We start from the raw sequence: 25,033 nt of genomic DNA, 5'->3' as shown, positions 1-25,033 counted from the left end.
AGAAAGAGTTAGGGTTATTGCTCTGATGCTTACAAGGGGATCCAAGGTCGACTAGAAGGGTCAAGGGCTTTGCCCCTTCCCCACTAGTACTGGAAGGGGAATCTGAGATGCTTTGACAAGCTGCGCTCAGCCCCCCCTTTCACCCGCCCCCCCCCCCCCCCAAGCAAAAAGGAAAGTTGCCCTGGGAAGGGAAGTTGAGTTCAGGTTCAGCCAGTGGCGTTGCGCATTTGTTTTCCATTGGATGCTGAAAGGGGAGTTTGAATTGTAGGGGAGGTGGAAAAGAATGGGATGAGGGATGCTAGGAGGAGGAAGAGCAGCTGCTTGGGGCTGAAGCGAAGGGGGGTAAGGGGGAGGGTGTACTGCTCTGGAGTGCTCTTGATTGAAACAGAAAGGGAAAGATAACAACCAGCCGTTTCCTGCGTGCTCTGCCGTTGGTGCACACAAAATATCCTGGGCAAACCCCTTGTCCCCTATTGTGCCCCACACCCCTTTAGAGGTACAGAAAGATCCTGGGAAGAAGGGGAGGGAGGAGATCCCAGGGACCCCGGCCCCTCCTTTCAAGGAACTGGCATTTTTCAGTTGTTAGTCTTCCTGCCTCCTTTTAAAAATCCTTTCTAAGGCAGCCTGATCCGAAGACTGACAACAACCCGCCTTCTGACAGAGCAAGGAGGACATGATGGGGGCGTGTTCCTTGCTATGTAGCTAGCTGCAGCGGCCCTTTCCCCCTGCCTCTCTCTGCTCTATCTCCACCTCCTTTTCCCAGCCTTCAGAAGGCAGCTGCAGTCAGCAGGGTTGTTTGAGACTATTTATTGGTTGCTGTAGATAATTATTTTTTTTTTGAAAGGCCAATTCTGTATTTTTTAAGCTAACAACACAGATCCCATGTAGTTGGAGAACCAAAGGCCTCATACATGACAAAAAGACTGAACCGTTCAGGTTACTTGCATGGAGTTGGTGCTTAAATGTGAGTTGATTTTGCTTTTTTAAAAGATACAGCAACAGAAAAAAAAATAGACTTACTTACATTTAATTTACCTGCTAATTTTCAAAATTGAGACTTGCCTTGTTATATGTAGAATTTTAGCCCCATGTGTATTTGAGTATAAGAAAGTCTCTTATTAGGAGAAGTTAGTCTATTTTAAGGGGCTCCAGAGAAGCATTTTCTTCTTGTTTAGCATGCTTATGTATTTCATATTGAAGGACCAGGTGTTCACATTCCGAATGTTACCACATTTTCAAAAGTAAAGTTCTATATTGACAGCTTCCAATCAAAGCTTTTTAAGAGACTGGTTAGAAAGAGAGCCACCTGGATTCAGGGACCTAATGTCTGGGCACCAGAATATTCTATCTGTTGGTCTTTGACAAACCACCTTTAAAATTTAATCAGGTGCTAACATTTTCTTAGCCTCTGACATTTTTAATTTTCTTGCTTAAAGCTTAGCAGCACTATGTAGTGTAAAGCCTGTCAAAGGGGAATTGCAGTTGTTTCCGATAAGTTCATATTCATAAGTTTACCTGAACTCCTTTGTTGTGAGAAGAGTGGCTGACTCCTTATACTAAATAGCAGTGCTTTTTATTTATTTATTTATTTTTGTCTAGATTGGTCTTCAGTGAGCTGTTCAATTGGTAAGCTTTTTCTGTGGTAATTTGAGCCAGTCTAGTCTTGAGTTCATGGTATGTTTTGATTAATAACAAGATATTGATAAGCCCATAGTATGACTTCCTACTAAACCATAGGGATTATATCCTTTAACTTAGTCGTTTTCAGTCAGTGTAGCAGCCAGGCATTTACTACAGATCAATTTTGCTTACAGATCAGTGATAAAGTTCCAAGAGGGAGGTTTAAGGTTCCCTCGGATTAATAGCGAATTCTAAAGGTTGTTTCTCATAATTCACTCACTGCTCTGTATCAAGTCTTGTCTGGACTCTTCAAGAAATGGCTTTGTGATTCTAAAATGGTTTCACTCTCTTTAAATTCTGGTTTGCTTTGAGTGAATAATGGCTACTATGCCTTGTCCATAAAAAACATAGTATTTGCAGAGCTAGTAACTTAAAGTGGTTGAAAGGTGACAGATCTTGCAGACCATTTCTCTGTTTGAAGCTCCTTTAGTTGTAGGAGACTTGTTCTTCACCGCTTTTAGTTCCTAACTTCCTCTGTATTGAATACCTGTCAGGGTCACAACTGCATGTAGGAGTTCTTCATTTCAAAATATTTTCAGAATGAGAATATCTAATATAGAGGTGTTACTGGTCTCCTATCTGGGCTTTCTGTATGACAAAAAATAGACTCAGAAGTTTATTTTATTGAGCATTGTAGGAAATCATAGAGGTCTGCTTTTTTTTTTTTCCTGTCTTCTTTCTCACCTCCACAGTGTTGGTGTCCCATTTTTCTGAGATTCTTTCAGGTAGTGTTAATGCTACTATACTTTGCCATCTAAATATATACATACATACTTACATACATACGTTTATTTGTTTTTAAAACTATTTTATTTCCTAGGACAAAGAAATTGAGAGGGAAAGAGGATGGAGAGGGAGAGATAGAGAAGCTTTCCCCCTGTAGGTGGTGATGGGGACTTGAATCCAGGTCCTTGTGCATGGCAACATAGGTACTTTTAAGTAGGTTCACCACCGCCCAGCCCCGTATGTTATATATGTATAGAATATGTAATGTAATGTATATAAATATAATGTTAAATATATATGCATATATATATATTGCAGCCTCTCTGGTGACTAGAATTTGGTTATTCTAATATGAACCCCAGAAATCATTTGTCTGTAGCTAGTCTTTGCTTACTAATTTCATAAATCATTGGATTTCCATCCTGATTATAACATGAAAAACTGCATTACTACATTGGCATTTGTTTTTGTTTGACATGGTAGTTTAATCAAGGTGTGGATGCTGGTTGAGCAGAGAAGATCATGGTCCTGTAAGCTGAAATGTAGTTGGAGCATATCTGGGATTTTAATTTACTATTACCATATAGTTATGATATTCACTGAGTGAATATGTACCAATAGAGGGAGTTGTTCTTCATTCCATTCACTGTTCATCATGAGCTTAGCTGAAGGAAAGTGAAGTGGGAATGAAAGCAAGTGGAATAAAAGAAGCTGTGAGAGTCAGTGAACCAGTTTGACAGTTTTTAATGTAAGATTATGCATTGCCTGTTTAGCAGGTGTCATTAGGAAGAGAAATCTCAACTTGGTGGGAAAGCTTCCACTGTATGCTTAAAATGTATGGAAAAATATAAGCACTTTAACCATGGAAAAGTTCTCTGCTAAAGTTGGACAGTTACATTTAGAAGAAAAGGGAAGAGCAAATTCTAAAGACAGTCTTTTTAAGAACCAGTAACCGCTTAGGAATTACCTTGTATTTATAGGCTCTCTTGTTGGCCAAATTAATTTTGTTTTATTTTTACCAGAGCACTTATCAGCTCTGGGTTATGGTGGTTTTGGGGGTTGAACCTGGAACTTTGAAGCCTCAGGCATGAAAGTCTCTATATGATCATTATGCTATCTACTCTCACCCTTAACTTTATTTTCAATCTTGTGGATTCCTGACTTCACAAAAAGGATGCTATAGAATTTTCAATCAAGGTGGTATGTCCCTTTCCTTGTGTGAGTTTTTAAATGAAAATAAGAAGCAGTATAGTAATGTGTTTTTAATTCAAAGAGTATGTATATAGACTTACGCTGCAATGACTAGTTGCTTATATGCTCTGAAATGAAGTACTTTAGAAATATTGAGCATCAAAAACGCAGTGTTTCGACCTTCTCTTCACCTCTCTCTCACTGAATACCAGATAACATGTTCCCATCTTTCCCATTTATTGAATTATGTTAAAGCACATGCTCCTGTAGGGAATAGTCATTGACAAAGTAGTTATTTACCTTGTGATCAGACACTGAGAAAATTCTTCTCTCTCGACTCTGTTCCCATATCTTGGCTCATTATGGAAAAGTCCTTCCGCACAGCAGCTGTTGCAAACTCTGTACCCCTGAACTTCCTTGCCCTGTGGCTAAGGAGGTGGCAGCAGCGCTTTGCTTGCTGTGAGGCATAACTGACTTGTAATACTTCTCTCTTTTCTGGAGCCTTCACTGTGTTTTAATTGTAGGTCTCCTAATTAAGATCTTTTTTTGCCTGCCCACATTTCACTAATGTTGGCACAGAACTTCAGCTTCCTTCTATTACTTCAGTCAGACGTTTTGTGAATATCTTGTCTCTTTCCATTCTTCTGCCACAGTGGAGAGCCCAGTGGAATAGATTTTGATTAGGGCGTAGATTTCTCACCATCACTACTTTTTAAAAAAAAAATAATTTATTTATTCCCTTTGGTTGCCCTTGTTGTTTTATTGTTGTAGTTATTGTTGTTATTGATGTCGTTGTTGGAGAGGACAGAGAGAAATGGAGAGAGGAGGGGAAGACAGAGGGAGAGAGAAAGATAGACACCGGCAGACCTGCTTCACCGCCTGTGAAGCAACCCCCCTGCAGGTGGGGGAGCCGGGGGCTGGAACCAGGTTTTTTAAGCCAGTCCTTGCGCTTTGTGCCACCTGTGCTTAACCCGCTGTGCTACCGCCCGACTCCTCATCACTACTTTTTTTTAAATAGTTATTTTATTTATTCCCTCTTGTTGCCCTTGTTTTATTGTTGTAGTTATTATTGTTGTCGTAGTTGTTGGATAGGACAGAGAGAAATGGAGAGAGGTGGGGAAGAAAGAGAAGGGGAGAGAAAGATAGACACCTGCAGACCTGCTTCACTGCCTGTGAAGCGACTCCCCTGCAGGTGGGGAGTCAGGGCTAGAATCGGGATCCTCATGCCGGTCCTTGTGCTTTGCGCCACCTGCGCTTAACCTGCTGTGCTATAGCCCTACTCCCTCATCACTACTTTTTTAAAAAACTTTTTTCGGGTGGTCCAGGAGGTGGTACAGTGGCCAAGGCACTAGACTCTCAAGCATGAGGTCCCGAGTTCAATCCCTGGCAGCACATGTACCAGAGTGATGTCTGGTTCTTTCTCCCTCTCCTATCTTTCTCATTAATAAATAAATAAAATCTTAAAAAAAACTTTTTTGGGGAATCGGGTGGTAGTACAGCGGGTTAAGCGCACTTGGCGCAAAGCCAAGGTCCAGCGTAAAGATCCCGGTTGGAGCCCCCGGCTCCACCTGCAGGGGAGTCGCTTCACCTGCGGCGAAGCAGGTCTGCAGGTGTCTATCTTTTTCTCCCCTCCTCTCTCTGTTTCTCTCTGTCCTGTCCAACAACAATGACAATAATAACTACAACAATAAAACAACAAGGGCAACAAAAGGAAATAAATATTAAAAAAACTTTTCATTTTTTTTTTTTTGCCTCCAGGGTTATCGCTGGGTTTGCACTACAAATTCACTGCTCCAGGAGGATATTTTTTCCCATTTATTTTGCCCTTGTTGTTACTGTTGTTGGATAGGACAGAGAGAAATCGAAAGAGGAGGGGAAGACAGGGGAAGAGATTGACACCTGCAGACCTGCTTCACCGCTTGTGAAGCGACCCCCCTGCAGTTGCTGAGCCGGGGACTTACTTGAACCTGGATCTATCGCGGGTCCTTGAGCTTCGCGCCACGTGCGCTTAACCTGCTGCACTACCGCCCGCCTCCCTTTTTCTTTAAGTTTTTTTAAAAAAATATTTATTTATTTTCCCTTTTGTTACCCTTGTTGTCTTTTTATTGTTGTTGTTGTTATAGATGTTGTTGGATAGCACAGAGAGAAATGGAGAGAGGAGGGGGAGAGAAAGATAGACACCTGCAGACTTGCTGCACTGCCTGTGAAGCGACTCTCCTGCAGGTGGGAAGCGGGGGCTCGAACTGATATCCTTAGACCAGTTCTAGCACTTCGCGCCACGTGTGCTTAACTCGCTGCGCTACTGCCCGACTCTGTTTTAACTTTTTTAATGTTTATTTATAGACAGCCAAAATCGAGGGGAAAGGGGGTATTGGAGAGGGAGAGACAGAGACGCCTGCAGCACTGCTTAACCACTTGCAAAACTCCCCCTGCAGGTGGGGTCTGGGGGCTCGAAGCCAGGTCTTAGTGCATTTTAAGATGTGTGGTAATGTTTGCCACCACCCGACCCCACCATAATTACTTTCAGAGGAATTTTTTCTAGGATTGATAGGATCGAGTCTTCTTTTCTTTACATATGTTATTTCCAGGGATTAAGAAAGGTTAAATTGCTAATAAGCCTGATGGCATAGCTACATTTTAATCAGATTCTTAATTTGTATGCATTAGTGTGAAAGAGGAAATTAAAATTACCTGTTTGGGTCTTAACCTAGATTGGTTTAAATGTTGATTAACTTAATTCTTCCTTTGTCTCTCTCTCTCTGTCTGTCTGTCTCTGTCTCTATCAGAGCACTGCTCAGCTCTAGCTTATAGTGGTGCTGGGATTGAACCTGGGACCTTGGACTCTCAGGCAATAAAGTCTCTGTGAGACTGGGTGAGGAGCACTTGGTTGACTGTATATGTTACCATGGGCATGGGTTTGAGCCCTCAATCCCCACCTGTGAGGAAGAAGCTTCATGGATAGTGAAGCAGTGCTGTAGGTGTCTCTCTTTATCTTTCCTTCTGTGTGTCCTCTTCCATCTTATTTTCTCTCTGTATTCAATAATTATATTAATAAATAAAGTAGTTTTTAAAAGTCTCTCTTTATAACTACTATGTTATCTTCCCAGCTCTGGAGGGATGCTGGGGATTGAACTCTGTGACTTCACTCTTAGGAGTCAAAGATTATCTGCTGTGCCACTTCCTGGATTTTTGATAAATAAAATGCCATGGAGTAAATTGCAGATTTGTAATTTATGTAGATTGTGAAGACAATCAACCAGATGAAAATACTGATCCTCAATTGTGTGAGAGTTTAAAATACAGGCAGTGAATCAAGTTTGGAATTTGTTAACTTTTGTGATTAGAAATGGGCTCATGAAGTTCTAGAAATCATTGTTAATAGTTAAGAATATTCTTAGGGTGGTCCAGGAGGTGGCGCAGTGGCTAAGGAACTAGACTCTCAAGCATGAGGTCCTGAGTTCAATCCCTGGCAGCACATATACCAGAGTGATGTCTGGCTCTTTCTCTCTCTCCTCCTATATTTCTCATTAATAAAATAAATAAAAACTTTTAAAATTTTTATTTATTTATTTGTTTATTTATTCCCTTTTGTTGCCCTTAAACAAAGTTATTGTTGTTTTGTTGTAGTTATTGGTGTTATTGATGTTGGATAGGACAGAGAGAAATGGAGAGAGGAGGGGAAGACAGAGAGGGGGAGAGAAAGACAGACACCTGCAGACCTGCTTCGCCGCCTGTGAAGCGACTCCCCTGCAGGTGGGGAGCCGGAGGCTCGAACCGGGATCCTTATGCCGATCTTTGTGCTTTGTGCCACCTGCGCTTAACCCGCTGCGCTACCGCCCGACTCCCAAAAACTTTTTTTTTTTTAAAAAAAAAAGAATACTCTTGAATACTTTCTTGAAGTCCAGGAATTGACTTTTAGGGTAATTTCAAAGTAAAGTAACTTTCTGAAAAATGTAGTTTCACTTTAGTTTCCATTATATTCATGCTTTAAATATAGATTATCTTTTATTGACTCTTCATGTGGAACGCTAGAGGAAACACAGCCTTTTATTAAGATAAAGGAATCTTAAATCTTTCACCTGGGCCCAGATGGCTTCATTGATCACATCACTCTGAGGCAGGCAAAGAGCTACTTTTTTGTTGTTATTGTCATTTCATTGGTTGTGAAGAAGGCCTGAAAGAAGGAAGTACAGAATCTTTATGGCATGCATTAAATAAAGCTGGAGGCCTGTGCTCTTATACCTGAGTGGGTGGTTTTATGGCCTGATTCTCTAATTGCTGGCATTTATGACAGTGTGGCTGCTACTGGCCCTGTAGCAGAGGTGGATTATGCTGGGAATAGGGAGAGAAAAGGAATCCTTTTGTTAGGCTTTTCATTTTCCCCCTCAATAAGGTCTCTGAGAAAGCCCCGAAGGAAATACAGACACTTGGACTGAGGGAATGACATCTCATAAAACGGGTTTTATGTTTTTAAAAAGGATAAACTGCTTTTCTGGGTCTATCCAAAGAAATCCATACCACCACTGTTAAATATTTCAGTGAGCTTTGTAGCTTGTCAGATTACACACCAGGGGACACTAACCATGAGACTGTAAGCTGCTACCAGACATTGACTTTTAAAAGATTTAAGACATTTGGAAGAAGAATTTTGTGTGATTTGATAGTTTAGGATGATAAAACTCCTTTTATAGGGTTAGTATGAAACTTCTTAGAGGTGGTCTGGGAGGTGGCACAGTGGATAAAGCACTGGACTCTCCAGCATGAGGTCCCGAGTTTGATTCCCGGCTGCACATGTGCCAGAGTGATGTCTGGTTCTTTCTCTCTCCTATCTTTCTCATAAATAAATAAAATCTTAAAAAAAAAAAACTTCTTAGAGGCCAGATTTGGTTTAAGTATTTAGATATTGAATATACTACCATAATGAGCTTTAAGTTTTACTTCTCTCTGTCTCTCCTTTCTTAGACAGAGAGATAATGAAAGAAACCACAGCACCAAAGCTTCCTTCAGTGTAATAGGGAAAGGGAGAGAGCAGGCTTGAACTTGGGTCATGCACATGGCAAAGCAGTGTACTATCCCAGTGATCTGGTTTGCTGGCCCTGGCTTTAGTTTGAAGGCAACAGTTAAAAGTTATAAATGTAAGAGTTAGTTGGCAGTTTTTGGTGCTGTGTATGAAAATTCCCCTTTCTTTGAAATGAGTACTTGTTTTTCTATTTGACAAATAGACTGAAGGGATTTCCCCAGGTATGTTACCTTTATCACTACAGCATTTCTTGGTACTAGTTTATTTCAGAAGCTGAAGCTTATTCCTTATCGTTTTTCTTTTTCATTTTTCTAAAAGTTTTTAGATCTTTATTTATTTATTGGATAGACACTCCCCGAAATTGAGAGGGAAGGGGGCGACAGAGAGGGAGAGAGATAGAGAGACACCTGCAGCACTGCTTCACTCTTGAACCTTTCCCCCTGCAGGTGGGGACCAGGGACTTGAACCTGGGTCTCTGCACTATAACATACACTCAACCAGGTGTGCCACCACCCGGCCCCCAGTTTTTCTTTTTCTTGCATTTAGTTGTAATGTTTGGGTATAAATGTTTTCTTTTCCTGTTTTTTTTTTTCCTTTCCCTTTTTTAATATTTATTTTCTCTTTTGTTGCCCTTGTTTTTTATTGTTGTAGTTATTATTGCTGTTGTTGTCATCGTTGTTGGATAGGACAGAGAGAAATGGAGAGAGGAGGGGAAGACAGAGGGGGAGAGAAAGATAGACACCTGCGGACCTGCTTCACCGCCTGTGAAGCGACTCCCCTGCCGGTGGAGGGGGGAGCCAGGGACTCGAACGGGGATCCTTAATACCGGTCCTTGTGCTTTACGCCATGTGCGCTTAACCCACTGCGCTAGCGCCCAACTCCCCTGGTATAAATGTTTTTATGTCTTTCAACAGTAAGAGTTTTGAACCTTTATATCATTAGAACTATTTTAGAGAGATGCAATTCTTGTGAGCCGTGCTTTGCCAAAGCATGGTTATTTAATTCGCATTCTACAGCCAGTTCTGGCTTTCTGTTGTCTATTGGAAGGGGAGTATTACTTGTGAGGAGTACTTTTGGGGAAAATTCTTTTTATTAATCTCTCCTTTAATTCTAAAATCTAAAATTAATCATGAGTATCTATATAAATTATATACATGTGTGTTTACATATATATTCAACTCCTATCCAGCCATGAGACTTGACTTTAGAAAAAAAGGATTTTATTTATTACACCTAAGAGAGTTTCCTGTGGTCTGGGAGGTGGCTCAGTGGATAAAGCATTGGACTCTAAAGCAAGAGGTCTCAAGGTCAATCCCTGGCTGCACATGTACCAGAGAGATGTCTGGTTCTTTCTCTCTCTCCTCTCTTTCTCATTAATAAATAAAATATTTATTTATTTTTAAAAATTATTTTATTTTATTTTATTGTTTTCCTTTCTGTTGCCCTTGTTTTTATCATTGTTATGATTACTTTTCTTTTTTTTTAATTTTTTATATTTATTTATTTTCCCTTTTGTTGCCCTTGTTTTTTTAATTGTTGTTGTAGTTATTGTTATTGCTGTTATTGATTTCGTCGTTGTTAGATAGGGAGCCGGGAGCTTGAACCAGAATCCTTACGCGGGCCCTTGGCTTCGTACCACATGCGCTTAACCCGCTGCGCTACCACCTAACTCCCCATTATTGTGGTTATTATTATTGTTGTTATTGATGTCGTTGTTGCCAGATAGGACAGAGAGAAATGAAGAGAAGAGAGTAAGACAGAGAGGGAAAGACACCGGCTTCACTATTTGTGAAGCAACCCCCTGCAGGGGGCTCAAATCGGGATGCTGGTCCTCTAGTTTGGCACCATCTGCGCATGAACCGCTGCACAACAGCCCGACCCCCACAAATAAAATCTTTTAAAGAACAAAAGAGTTTTACGTGAGGTGGGGCGGGGGCAGAGCACTGCTCAGGTCTATGCAACATTGAGGATTGAATTGGGAACCTCAGGTATGCAAGTTCAACACTCAGCCAGTTGAACTATTTCACCAGCTTTCAAAACTGACTTAATTTCTATGTCAGACATACACCTTTAACATTGTCCCTTGATTATTGGTTTTATTATAATCAGTAAAACCATGTGGATAATATCTCTAAGTTTAGTTGATAAGGAAATCATTTTGCAGTTTCTACAGCTAGGCGTGTGTGCCAAGCACATGCTCACATATATAAATACCTTTTTTTTTTTTTGCCTCCAAGGTTATTGCTGGGGCTCAGTGCCTGCACCATGAATCCACTGCTCCTGGAGGCCATTTCCCCCCCTTTTTTTGCCCTTGTTGTTGTTGTAGCCTTGTTGTAATTATTGTTATTGTTGATGTCGTTCGTTGTTGGATAGAACTGAGAGAAATGGAGAGAGGAGGGGAAGACAGAGAGGGGGAGAGAAAGACAGACACCTGCAGACATGCTTCACTGCTTGTGAAGTGACTCCCCTGCAGGTGGGGAGCTGGGGCTTGAACCAGGATCCTTACGCTAGTCCTTGCGCTTTGCCGCCACATGTGCTTAACCCACTGCGCTACTGCCCGACCCCCCTATAAATACCTTTATAGAGGAAAGGCCGAATCTTTATCTTATCTGTAATAAAGCATGGTAATTAAGATCTTTTAAGACCATGTGCTATGGATTTAAACTACTTGGGTTCAAATCTGGGATCTACAGCTTACTAGCTCAGTGATATTGGAAAAATGTATAAATCTCTCCATGCTTCAGTTTCTTCAGTTGTAAATTAGGAGTGATCATGCCTCATAAAAGGCTTACTTGAAATTATGTATGCAAAGTACTTAGTACTTTGCTTGGCACATAGGCGCCTCTAATTATTATTAGCACTTGGAGATTGGAAGAAAACAAGTGTTGTAACTTTTTTTTTTTCTTTTTACCAGAGCACTGCTCAGCTTTGGCTCATGGTGGTGCAGGGGATTGAACCTGGGACTAGAGCCTCAGGCATGATAATCTCTGCATAACCATTATGCTATCTATCCCCGCCTGTGTTGTAATATTTTTTTATCTATCAAGATAGCTTTCTTTTTTCAAATTACTGCGAAGCTTCAGTGTATATATTTATACATACATACCTATCTGAGTACTATAATCTTAATTTTAATGCTTTTTATTTTTTTTAAAGATTTTATTTGTTAATGAGAAAGATAGGAGGAGAGAGAGAAAGAACCAGGCATCACTCTGGTACATGTGCTGCCGGGGATTGAACTCAGGACCTCATACTTGAGATTCCGATGCTTTATCCACTGCATCACCTCCCGGACCACAATTTTAATGCTTTTTATTTTGACCTATGTGTCAAATTCATCGTTAAGCTAGCTGAAACCAAGCTGAAGGCTAGTCATAAGTTTTGGTGGTGGTGGGTACCACTGGTGTTCATCTAGACCATCATTAGAGAAAAGGCAAAAGGAGAGAAAGAACAAGACCGTAAGTAGGCAGGACGGTGAGGGAAACAGTGGCTCCTTTAGTTGCGTAATTATCTGGCCAGGAGAGCTGTGTTGGGGTTGTCACTCTTGCCTCTCTATCTAGTGTCACCTCTTAGCATGAGCCCTTGGTGGACCCTTAAAATAACTCTGAGGTTCTTTATGGTTCTTGGGCTCCAGGATTAGATCCATTCATCTATACCTGGTATGACATTCATTCTTAATTTTCAGATCGGGAAGGGATTGAATCTTGGTCTGCTGTGGTCATTGCAGTTAACAAACAGAAGAAAGGCTAAAGTTGTAGGTTAAAAATCTTCAGAAATAAAAACAACTACAAATAGTATCGTCACAAACAGATTAAAGTTTAAGAATAACCAGTAGAGGGTAGTATGATTAGGGATGGAAAATACAGTTCTGTTATCTCTTTGAAAAATACATTTTGGGGTCTGGCAGTATAGCCCACCTGGGAGGGTTCCTGTGTTGCCATGCACATGACCCAAGTTTAGTCCTCTGTTTACGACATGAGAGTGCTGTGGCACTGGGCGAACTTTGATATCTCTTTCTCCTTTCCTCTCTTTCTCCCTACCTGAACAAGTTGGTCTGGACTGGTGAAAGTTTCAGGGATACAACAACAAAAACAAAGTTTGTTTGGAGAAAATCTTCAGCAATAAAGCACAGGGCTTGCATGTATGTGTGAGACCTTGGATTTGATCCCCTGCACCTAATGATGCCAGAGTTTAGTGGTGCTGTGGTCTTTCTCATACAGTAAATCTTTTTTTTTTTTTTTTAGAGAGGTTTGCTTAAATATCTGGTATCATTTTTTTTCTTTCTTTTTTTTTTTTAAGCAGATGAAGAGACTAAGGCAAGTTAGTTTTTCTCAAGATATGTAGTAAGGGGGTCGGGCGGTAGCACAGTGAGTTAAGCACAAAGCATGAGGATCCCAGGATCCCGGTTAGAGCCCCTGGCTCCCCACCTGCAGGGGAGTCGCTTCACTGTACTACTGTACAACTTACTGATGATAGACTAAAAGCAGGTTTAAGAGGGAATAGGTGATGGCACGCCTGTTTTGAACTCACATGTTACAGTGCTCCAGGGTCTGGGTTTAAGCCCTCTGTCCCCACCTGCAGGGAGAGAGCTTCACGAATGGTGAAACAGTGCTGGGGGTATCTCTGTTTCCCCCAGCCCTCTTACTTTTTCTGTCTGTATCCCATAAAGAAAAAATAAGATAAAATAAAAAAGAATAAAAAAATAAAAGGAGGAGTTGGGCGGTATCGCAGCGGGTAAAGTGCACACAGCGAAGCTCAAGAACCAGTGTAAGGATCCCGGTTCCAGCCCCCAGCTCCCCACCTGCAGGGGAGTCGCTTCACAAGCGGTGAAGCAGGTCTGCAGGTGTCTGTCTTTCTCTTCCCCTCTCTGTTTTCCCCTCCTCTCTCCATTTCTCTCTGTCCTATCCAACAGTGATGACAATACTAACTACAACAGTAAAACAATAAGGGCAGCAAAAGGGAATAAATAAATATTTTAAAAGAGGAAGAAAAATATAATCTAAAAGAAAACTAAGTATAAAGAACTTATGATACAGTGATGATAAAAAGGTCACCAAAATAATGTTATGGTAATCTTTTGAGGTGAATTTTTAATATTTTTGCCTCCATAGGTGTAAAAAGACCTCTTAAGCTATCTTCTCATCATTCTGTGAATCAGTGCTTTTTGTTTTGTTTTTTTACCCTGGAGGGTATGGATCAAGTTTTTTTTTTTTTGCCTCCAGGGTTATTGCTGGGGCTCAGTGCCTGTACCATGAATCCACTGCTGTTGGAGGCTGTTTTTTTCCCTTTTTGTTGCCTTTTCTTTTCTTTTTTTTTAATATTTATTTTATTTATTTATTCCCTTTTGTTGCCCTTGTTGTTTTAATTGTTGTAGTTATTATTGTTGTTGTCGTTGTTGGATAGGACAGAGAGAAATGGAGAGAGGAGGGGAAGACAGAGAGGAGGAGAGAAAGATAGACACCTGCAGACCTGCTTCACCGCCTGTGAAGCGACTCCCCTGCAGGTGTGGAGCTGGGGTTCGAACCGGGATCCTTATGCCAGTCCTTGTGCTTTGCGCCATCTGCGCTTAACCCGCTGCGCTACAGCCCGACTCCCTCTTTTTTTTTTTTTAATCACTGTTGTGGTTGTTATTGTTGTTATTGATGTCGTTATTGTTGGATAGGACAGAGAGAAATGGAGAGAGGAAGGGAAGACAGAGGGGTAGGGAGAGAGACAGACACCTACAGACCTGCTTCACCACCTGTGAAGCGACTCCCCTGCAGGTGGGGAGTCGGGAGCTGGAACTGGGATCCTTACTCCGGTCCTTGTGCTTTTCACCATGTGTGCTTAACCCGCTGTGCTACTGCCCGACTCTCTGGATCAAGTTTTATACTTTTAATATTCCTCAGAGGGCTCTAGGACCTCTCCGACTCCCTGAAAAGTATTTGATTTGAATTGTCAGTTTATGGTGATAATTACATTTCAGTAAGTAGTACACTTCTAGTGAAATGTCTTTATGAAGTAATGATTTCATAATTACTGGTTTTATTGGAGGGTAAAAATTTAGTAAATGGAGCTAAGAGAAATTTTAAGCATCAAAGGAAATCAGGAAAACAATAGGAAGCAAGCATTTGTGACTTTTATGGTCATTTTGAGAACTGATTTCAACAAATGTGTCTCAGAAAATCCCTTAAGGTTATCACTGCTTGTGCACATATTATAGCAAGTATATGTGTAAGCCCTTTCCATCCAATATACTTTTTCTTCATGTGAATTAGGGTTATGAAGGCTTATGACCCTTGGCTTCTGAGGCTGTATGAAAGACTTTCATCACTCAGAATGAAACCTTTTGAGATATGTTGGGTTGCAGAAAGCATTTCCTGTACAGTCAAAATGAAAACTGTGAAGTGGGATTATTCACGTAATCATCAGAATTCTGGGCAGAGCTTATATTAATACCAGCTCCTTGTCCTGCTCTAATTCCACAACTTTGCTTGGGTTTTTGAAAGCTTTAGGCCTCTTGAATTTGGTAGTGGAATTGTGTATAAATTCCTCCTTTTAGGTGAATTGATACATATTGAATTCTTCTAAATTTCATAAATTCTGTCCACACTTAACCAGACAATCTCATAAAATCACAGGGATTCGAAGGGTAGGCTGAGTTGCAGGAATTCTATAGGTGGTGGCAAAATGATGAACAGTTTGATGTCCTGGTCAGCAGTTGAGTATCAGTTGAGAAACCCTGGAAATTGGGAACAAATTCATACTTTTCCTGTAATTTATAATTGCTAACAGGTGTGAATTCAGAAAGCAAGAGATTATTAAAAAAAAATTTTTCATGATTGTTTTCTACTTGAGAGACTCTAGTGTTAGAGTGATTAAAAAAATACCAGGAGCTTACTATGGTTACTATTTGTAGGTTAATGCCACATAATGTGAACTTCTCAGAATGTGATGTATTCAGAAGTGATCAGTTAATTTCTCAAAATATTAAGAACACAAAACCTCTCATCATATATTGAATATTAATATATATACTTATTTTATTTTTTGCCACCAGGGTTATTACAGGGGCTCGGTGCCTGCACTATGAATCCATTGCTCCTGCAGCCATTTTCTTGAAATTTTTAAATTTTGGATAGGACAGAGAGAAATCAAGAGAGGAGGGGAAGACAGAGAGGGAGAAAAACAGAGATACCTGAAGACCTGCTTCACTGCTTATGAAGTGATCCTCCCAACCCTGCAGATAGGGAGGGAGCCAGGGGCTGGAACTGGGATCCTTGTGCAGGTCCTTGCACGTAGCACTATGTGTGCTTAACCAGTGTGCCACCGCCTGGCCCCCAAACATTAGTACATTAAAAATATATTTATTTATTTATTTAGTTATTTTTGCCTACAGGGTTATTGCTGGGACTCTGTTCCTGCCCTACAAGTCCACTGCTCCTGGTGGCCATCTTTGTTCCATTGTTGTTGTTGTACATTAATACTTTTTAAAAGATTTATTTACTGCGCAAAGCACAAGGACCGGCATAAGGATCCCGGTTCGAACCCCGGCAGGGGAGTCGCTTCACAGGCGGTGAAGCCGGTCTGCAGGTGTCTATCTTTCTCTCCTCCTCTCTGTCTTCCCCTCCTCTCTCCATTTCTCTCTGTCCTATCCAAGAAAAAAAAAAAAGATTTATTTACTAATTAGTCAAGAGCACTGGTGAGTATGCTGTGGATGGAACACAAGACCTCAACCTATCTACTGTGCCATCTTTTGGGTCATGAACATTAATTCTTTCTTTATTTTCTCTTTTGTTGCCCTTTTTTATTATTGCTGTGATTATTATTGTAGTTTTTGCTGTTGTTGTTGGATAGAACAGAGAAATGGAGAGAGGAGGGGAAGACAGAGAGGGGAAGAGAAAGACAGATACCTACAGACCTGCTTCACCTCTTGTGAAGCGACTCCCCTGCAGGTGGGGAGCCAGGGGCTTGAACTGGGATCCTTTTGCTGGTCCTTGCGCTTTGCGCCACCTGCGCTTAACCCGCTGCACTACCGCCCGACTCCCTAGAAACTCTTGACTTCATGTCTTCTTGCTATTAGGTTGTCAGAAAAATATGCCATGACTTTCCCCACAACCCAGTACTGCCTTCCTCCCATTCTTTGCTCCCTTTTACTGCAAAACTTGAAAGTGATGTGGTAATTGCTGTCTCCACTTTCTTAGCTCTCATCCCCTTCTCAATGACTGCAGTTCAACTTTTAGCCCCATGACTCTGTTGAAATAGCTCTTATCAGTGTCCTCAAGGACCTCTTTCCCATCAGACAGAATAAATAATTCTCATCCTATTAAACCTTTGGGTAACATCTGAACCTACTGACCACTCTCTTCTTGAAATAATCTTCTCTAGATTCTCTTAACAGTACACGCATCTGCTTTTTTTTTCTTCTCAACTCATTAGTTATTAATTTTCAGTATTTTGTGACTTTCTTCCTCTGCCTAAATCTCCTGAATATTGGAGTCATATAGGAATTTGTCTTTGTCTGCACACTCTCCTTGTCTATTTGCTGATGACTACAAACAGCTATTTGACATTTCCATTGAACTCAGCACCTGTAGGAATATACGCAGCTGGTAGAGCACTAGAGTTGTATGCCTCAGACTCTTGGTTTGATACCTGACACTGTGGGTATCAAAGTAGTAGTCTGATTTCTCTCTGTCATATAAAAGCTAGGACAGGGAGATAGCATAATGGTTCTGCAAAAAGACTTTTATGCCTGGACTTCAAGAACCTAGGTTCCATCTCCTGTACTACCATAAGCCAGAGCTGAGCAGTGCTATAACAATAGTAATAAGATAGGGTTAAGAAAAAATTTTCTATGAAGGGCCAGATTGTCTCTGTTGTAACTACTCAGCTACTCAACTCTAATGTAGTGCAGAAGCAACATACACATAAATACATAATGATCTTCAATCCTACAATTAATAATGTTCTGATACTTCATTTGTTTTCAACTAGATCTTGCGGTGGCTACCCTTTGTCAACCAGAGCAATATTTACTAATTCTTTTATCTGATTTCTCATTTCTCCCTACTCTCCTCCACGTTTACTTCTCTTAAATATATGTGTGTGTGTATGTATTGCCTCCAGGTTATCATTGGGGCTCGGTGCCTGCACTATGAATCCACTACTCCTGGAGGCCTTCCCCCCCTTTGTTGCCCTTGTTGTTTATCATTGTTGTGGTAATCATTATTGTTGTCATTGATGTCATTGTTGTTGGATAGGAAAGAGAAATGGAGAGAGGAGGGGAAGACAGAGAGGGAGAGAAAGACACCTGCAGACCTGCTTCACCGCTTGTGAAGCCCCCTGCAGGTGGGGAGCTGGAGGCTGGAACCTGCCCTTGCGCTTTGTGCCATGGGTGCTTAACCCCCTGCACTACCGCCCAACCCCCTTTTGAAAAGTCTTATTATTATTATTTATTGGATAGAGACAGAAATCGAGAGGGAAGGGGGAGAAGAGAGGCAAAAAGATGAAGAGACACTTGCAGCACTGCTTCACCACTAATTAAACTTTCCCACTGCAGATGGGGGATGGCGGCTTGAGCCCACCCAGGTCCTTGTGCACTATAATCTGTGCACTTAACTGAGCGTGCCACCACCCGGCCCCCTGACTTTTCTTTATCAGCTATTATCCATGATTTCTTTCAGAGCTGTTTTCTTTAAATCTCATTCTTCACTAAACAAGGGCAACAAAAGGGAAAATAAATAAATAAATAAATAAATTAATTAAAAGCTTAAAAAACACCTCATTTCTCAGGAGTCGCGCGGTAGCGCAGCGCAGCGTGTTAAGCGCACGTTTTGCGAAGAGCAAGGACCAGCGTAAGGATCCGGGTTCAAGCCCCTGGCTCCCCACCTGCAGGGGAGTGGCTTCACAGGTGGTGAAGCAGGTCTGCAGGTGTCTATCTTTCTCTCCCCTTCTGTCTTCCCCTCCTCTCTCCATTTCTCTCTGTCCTATCCAACAATGACATCAATAGCAACAACAATAATAACTATAACAACAACAACAACAACAAAAGACAAGGGCAACAAAAGGGAAAATAAATAAATAAAATAAAGAACCTCATTCCTCACTGCTACTATCGTGAGCTTTTGAAAATTTAATCTAATCGTTCTGTTCTCCTGCCCAAAAGTATCACAGATGATTCTCATACTTAATTGAAGGTAAACTTGAAACTCATGAAGGCATTTAAGACATTTTTGTGATTTTGGTTTGACTCCCCCTCCCATCCTCATATCTTCTACCATCTTGGGCCTAGACATATTGAACTATTTGTAATTTCATGCTGTGCCAAGTTTTTCACACTACTTTGTGTGTATTAATTCTTCTGCCATCAATGTCTCCCCCACTTGGATTTATTATCTTTTGAAAGTAAAATTAAGCTCTCATATTCTCTACACGACTGTCCTGCCTCTTCCTCTCCTGACTTGACTTTCTACTCTGCTTCTGTAATCTTTCCTGTAGCAAAGCAGGCATCACATTATGCTCTACTTGTTTACTCATCTGTTTTCAACAGAGAGACCAGTCGGTCTATGAAGGCAGAAGCTGTCTTTTATATCTTTGTTCATCTCATAATCCAAACATATATTTGAATGAATGAATGAATTGGTTTAGTCTGTTCTACCTATTTGAGGACATTCTTCCTATACATTTTAAGTTTTTAAAAAATATTTATTTATTTATTCCCTTTTGTAGCCCTTGTTGTTTTATTGTTGTAGTTCTTGTTGCCATTGTTGTTGGATAGGATAGAGAGAGGGGGGGAGAGAAAGACAGACACCTGCAGACCTACTTCACCACCTGTGAAGCGCCACCCCTGAAAGTGGGGAGCCGGGGACTGGAACTGGGATCCTTACGCCGGTCCTTGCACTTTGCTGCCACCTGCGCTTAACCTGCTGTGCTAGCGCCAGACTCCCCCTATACATTATTTTAAAAAATTGATTTATTCATTAATAAGAGAAGGAGAGAGAACCAGAACATTATTCCGTCACTATTTACTGCTGGAAATCAAACTCAGGACCTCCTGCTTGAGGGTTCGACAGTTTTTTCTTTTTAAAATATTTATTTATTCCCTTTTGTTGCCCTTGTTCTTTTATTTTTGTAGCTATCGATGTCGTCGTTGTTGGACAGGACAGAGAGAAATGAAGAAAGGAGGGGAAGACAGGGGGAGAGAAAGAGAGACACCTGCAGACTTGCTTTACCGCTTGTGAAATTACTTCCCTGCAGATGGGCCGGGGACTCGAACTGGATTCCTTACAGCGGTCCTTGCATTTAGCCTGCTGTGCTACTGCTGGACTCCCTCAACACTTTTTTTCTACAGTATCTCCTTCCAAGCTGTTGTATGCATCTGTTGCTACTGGTTATTTGCTTTTGTTTATCACAAGGGTTTCACTGCTATGGGCCACTATTTTTTGGTCCAGAAAGGGAGGAGAAAAGAAACCACAGTTCTGAAGCTGGATATTGCATACAGTGGCAAAGCAGTAATCCAAGTGAGATATTTTGCCATCCTGCATAACTTTTTGTTTGTTTTACAAAAAGGTTGCTGCCTGTGAGGTGGTACAGTGGATGAAGTATTGGAGTTATAAGCATGACATCCTGAGTGCAGTCCCTAGCATGTGCCTGAATGATGCTCTGGTTCTCTCTCTCTCAAGTTTTATTTTTTAAAATATTTATGTATTTTCCCTTTTGTTGCCCTTGTTGTTTTTAATTGTTGTAGTTATTGTTATTGATGTTGTCATTGGATAGGACAGAGAGAAATGGAGAGAGGAGGGAAAGACAGAGAGGAGGAGAGAAAGATAGACACCTGCAGACCTGCTTCACCGCCTGTGAAGCGACTCCCCTGCAGGTGGGGAGCTGGGGGCTCAAACCGGGATCCTTATGCTGGTTCTTAAGCTTTGCCCTACGTGCGCTTAACCCGCTGCGTTACCACCCGACTCCCCTCTGTCTCTTTCTCTCTCTCTCTTTCTCATTAATAATTTTAAATTTGTTTTTATAAGCTTATTTTTTAATTGCCAGCAGGGTTATCGCTGGGGTTCAGTTCCCGTGCAATAAATCTACCACTCCTAGTGTACATTTTTCCTTCTTTCTCTAATCTCTCTCTCTGTTTCTTTCTTTTTTTTCCTTCTCTCTTATTCCCCTGCCCTCCTCTCCCCTATCCTCCCTCCCTCCCTCCCTTCCTTTTTATTAGATAGGAAGATAGAAGTTGAGAGGGGAGAGGGAGATAAACAGGGAGAGAGAAAGAGGCCTGTAGACCTGCTTCACACTCATGAAACTGCCCCCTGCCAGTGGGGAGCGGGGACTAGAATGACACTCAAGCACATCATAAAGTGTGTGCTCAGCTGAGTGTACCACCACGCAACCCCTATAAACCTTTTTTATAAACCCTGTAAATCTTTTTTTTTACACTATTTATTTTTATAAGAGAAAGGGCAAAAGAGACTAGAGTACCACTCAGCTTTGGTTTACAGTGGTTCTTGGATTGAACCTAGGACCTTTGGGGCCTCAGTTATGCAAGTTCTGTCATCTTATACATTGTGCTATCTCCCCAGGCCCCCAATCTTTTTAGTATTTTTTTTTTTTAATTTTACTATTATTTATTGGCTAGAGACAGCCAGAAATCAAGTGAGATAGAGAGGGAGAGAGACAGACACCTGTAGCACTGTCTTACCACTTGCAAAGCTTTTTCCCTGCAGTTGGAGACCAGGTCCCAAATCCAGGTCCCTGTGCACTGTAGCGTGTGTGCTCAACCAGCTGTGCCAACCCCCCGAACAGTCTTAACAGTACTAATTATCTTAATTGCTTGGTATCCACCAGTACTTTAAAAATATATTTTATGAATTGTTTTTAGTGACAGATGTAGAGAGAAAGATACATACAGAGACAGACACCAAGACCAGAACACTGCTCAGTTCTGGCTTATGGTAGCGTTGGGGATTGAATCTGGAACCTCTGAACCTCAGGAATGAAAGTCTTCTGCATAACTAATATACTATCACCCTAGCCTGCCACCAGTATTTTCTTTCTTTTTTTTTTTTTTCCTATGGGTATTTTCTCTTATAGGTATTTAATGTTTTTAAAATAGGCACTAGGGAGTCGGGCGGTAGCTCTGCGGCTTAAGCGCAGGTAGCGAAAGCCCAAGGACCGGCTTAAGGATCCCGGTTTGAGCCCCCGGCTCCCCACCTGCAGGGGAGTCGCTTCACAGGCAGTGAAGCAGGTCTGCAGGTGTCCATCTTTCTCTCCCCCTCTCTGTCTTCCTCTTCTCTCTCGATTTCTCTCTGTCCTATCCTACAACAATGAAAGCAATAACATCAATAATAATAACGATAAACAACAAGGGCCACATATGGGACAAAATGGCTTCCAGGAGCAGTGGATTAGTAGTACAGGCACTGAACCCCAGCAATAATCCTGGAGGCAAAGAAAAAAATACAATAGTTATACCAAAGACTTTCATGTGGTCCAGGAGGTGGTGCAGTGGATAAAGTATTGGACTCTCAAGCATGAGGTCCCTAGTTCAATCCCTGGAAGCACATGAACCAGAGTGATGTCTGGTTCTTTCTTTCTCTCCTCCTATCTTTCTCATTAATAAATAAATAAAATCGGGAGTCGGGCTGTAGTGCAGCGGGTTAAGCGCAGGTGGCGCAAAGCACAAGGACCGGCATAAGGATCCTGGTTCGAACCCCGGCTCCCCACCTGCCAGGGGAGTCGCTTCACAGGCGGTGAAGCAGGTCTGCAGGTGTCTATTTTCCTCTCCTCCTCTCTGTCTTCCCCTCCTCTCTCCATTTCTCTCTGTCCTATCCAACAACAACAACAATAATAACTACAACAATAAAACAACAAGGGCAACAAAAGGGAATAAATAAAATAAATATTAAAAAAAATTAAAATAAATAAATAAAATCTCTCTCTCTCTCTCTCTTTCTCTCCTTCTCTCTCTCTGTATAAAAGACTTTCATTCCTGAGCTTCCTTTCCTAGGTTCAATCCCCACTACCACCATAAACTAGAGTTAAACAGTGCTTGGGTAAAAAACAAAAACAGACAGATAAGCAAACACACTATTTTTATCCCTTATGCTAGGTAAATACTAGTGATTAATTATGTCTGTATTGTCTTTAAAATGCAACACCAAGAACTTGGTATTTTAGAGCTTGTAGTAGTAGACACAGGAAGTGCCAGCAGAAGTGATAGCTCACTGGAATTAATTCCCAAAGAAGTGTTACTCTTTTAAACTAGGGCTGTTGATATACACAGTATGCCTCCTCAGTGTTTCTTCTTTAGTTTTTTTCCTTACTTTTTAATTCTGTTTCTTCTGTAGCTTCTTGTGGTGTAACCACACAGAAATAACAGCAAAAATAGGGAGTCCCCGGGCGGTACCGTAGCGTGTTAAGCACAGGTGGCGCAAAGCGCAAGGACTGGCTTAAAGATCCCTGTTCAAGCCCCCAGCTCTCTACCTGCAGGGGAGTCACTTCACAAGCAGTGAAGCAGGTCTGCAGGTGTCTGTCTTTCTCTCCCCCTCTCTGTCTTCCCTTCCTCTCTCCATTTCTCTCTGTCCTATCCAACAATGATGACATTAATAACAACATCAATAACAACAGCAGTAAAACAAGGGCAACAAAAGGGAATAAATAAATAAATATAAAAAATAAAAAAAATAACAGCAAAAATTAGAGGCTTCAAAATACTTAAAAGAAAAAGCTAGGGCAGAGAGTAGATAGCATAATGGTTATGCAAACAGACTCTCATGCCTGAGGCTCCAAGTCCCAGGTTCTAGCCCCCACACCACCATAAGCCAGAGCTGAACAGTGCTCTGGTAGAAAAGAAAAGAGAAGGGGAGGAGATGGGAGGGGAGGGAAGGGAAGGAAAAAAAAGAAAAAGCTAGAGTAGTGGGGTGGGTTGATACTACCTATGCTATTGATAACTATTTTCAGTTGATTGATCAGTAAACCACAGTAGCTGGAGAAACTAGTTTTTTCTTTTTTTTCTTTAAATCTCAAGACAACATTTTGGAGATAAGAATGCTAATGTTTAAAAGGCATGCTTGATATGTCTACCACTTAATGGAGTCCTCTCAGATGTTGAAAGTAATCCTTGCTAGTCAAAGAATGGTGTGAGGAGAACCATCTTAAACCTTGGTGACTCAAAGTCTGAAGTGGACAAGTTTGTTTAATAAGAGTTTGTAGTATAACTTTGGAACCTATTACCCTTGGAGTTGAAAACCTCCAGGTGGGTTGTTTTTGCTCAGACTATGACAAATTGGAAAAAAATAAATCTTAGGGAATGACTTCAATCTATGTGTTTTTGGTTGGAGATGGAGAGGAAAAGGTGTAAAGGTTCATCAATGGAAAGTAGACTTTTTATTCTAAAACATGAATCATGTGATATTTTATCTTTCACTGACATTTTTTTTTTTTTTTCTCCTCCTCCAGGGTTATTGCTGGGCTCGGTGCCTGCACCATGAATCCACCGCTCCTGGAGGCCATTTTTTTCCCCCCTTTTGTTGCCCTTGTTGTAGCTTCGTTGTGGTTATTATTATTGCCCTTGTTGACGCAATTCGTTGTTGGATAGGACAGAGAGAAATGGAGAGAGGAGGGGAAGACAGAGAAGGGGAGAGAAAGATAGACACCTGCAGACCTGCTTCACCGCCTGTGAAGCGACTCCCCTGCAGGTGGGGAGCCGGGGGCTCGAACCAGGATCCTTACGCCGGTCCCTGCGCTTTGCGCCACATGCGCTTAACCCACTGCGCCACCGCCCGACCCCCTTTCACTGACATTTTAATGTGAATTTTGTTTGTTTTGTCTTACGGTTTGTATGCATGAATGAATCTAACACTTCTGGCAGCTACTTTTTATTTGCTTCCAGGGTTATTGCTGGGGCTCTATGAATCCACTGCTTCTGGTGACCATCTTTTTTCCATCATTGTTGTTGTTGTTGTTGCTGCTGCTGCTGTTGCTGCTACTGTTGTTGGATAGGACAGAAATTGAGAGAGGAGGGTAAGACAGGAGGAGAGAAAGACACCTTCAGACCTGCTTCACTGCTTGTGAAATGACCTCCCTGCAGGTGGGGAGCTGGGGGCTCAAGCCAGGATCCTTGCGCAGGTCCTTGCACTTTGCACCATGTGTGTGGTTATGTGCTCCATCCCCCCACCCCCCAGCTCCCCAGGCAGCTACTTCTTTCCCTCACCCTCACCCTCACCCTCACCCTCACCCTCTCCCTCTCCCTCTCCCTCTCCCTCTCCCTCTCCCTCTCCCTCTCCCTCTCCCTCTCCCTCTCCCTCTCCCTCTCCCTCTCCCTCTCCCTCTCCCTCTACCTTCTGACACTGAATAAAATTCTACTGTCCTAACAAAACCCCTAGAACCGGGGAAATATATAGCAGTGCACAATATGAATGTCTGAAACGCCAGAGG

The 25,033-nt window shown here is 41.6% G+C and overlaps 1 protein-coding gene across 5 annotated transcripts in view; it reads left to right on the top strand.

Annotated features, from left to right (window-relative positions):
• Positions 1 to 25,033, top strand: part of KMT2A (lysine methyltransferase 2A) — a 102,000-nt gene that overhangs the window by 1,823 nt on the left and 75,144 nt on the right. For 3 of the 5 annotated variants that reach the window (XM_060179974.1, XM_060179973.1, XM_060179975.1), the window contains exon 2: positions 866 to 964. The exons of the other annotated variants lie outside the window; for them this stretch is intronic. In XM_060179974.1, the coding sequence (XP_060035957.1) occupies positions 866 to 964 (99 nt within the window). The remainder of the gene's footprint in view (positions 1 to 865; positions 965 to 25,033) is intronic. 5 annotated transcript variants of the gene reach the window in all.

Source organism: Erinaceus europaeus, chromosome 20 (genome assembly GCF_950295315.1).
Source record: "Erinaceus europaeus chromosome 20, mEriEur2.1, whole genome shotgun sequence".
Taxonomy (NCBI): Eukaryota; Metazoa; Chordata; class Mammalia; order Eulipotyphla; family Erinaceidae; genus Erinaceus; species Erinaceus europaeus.
Note: the sequence above shows the minus strand (reverse complement) of the source record. Positions and strands in the feature narration are given on the sequence as shown.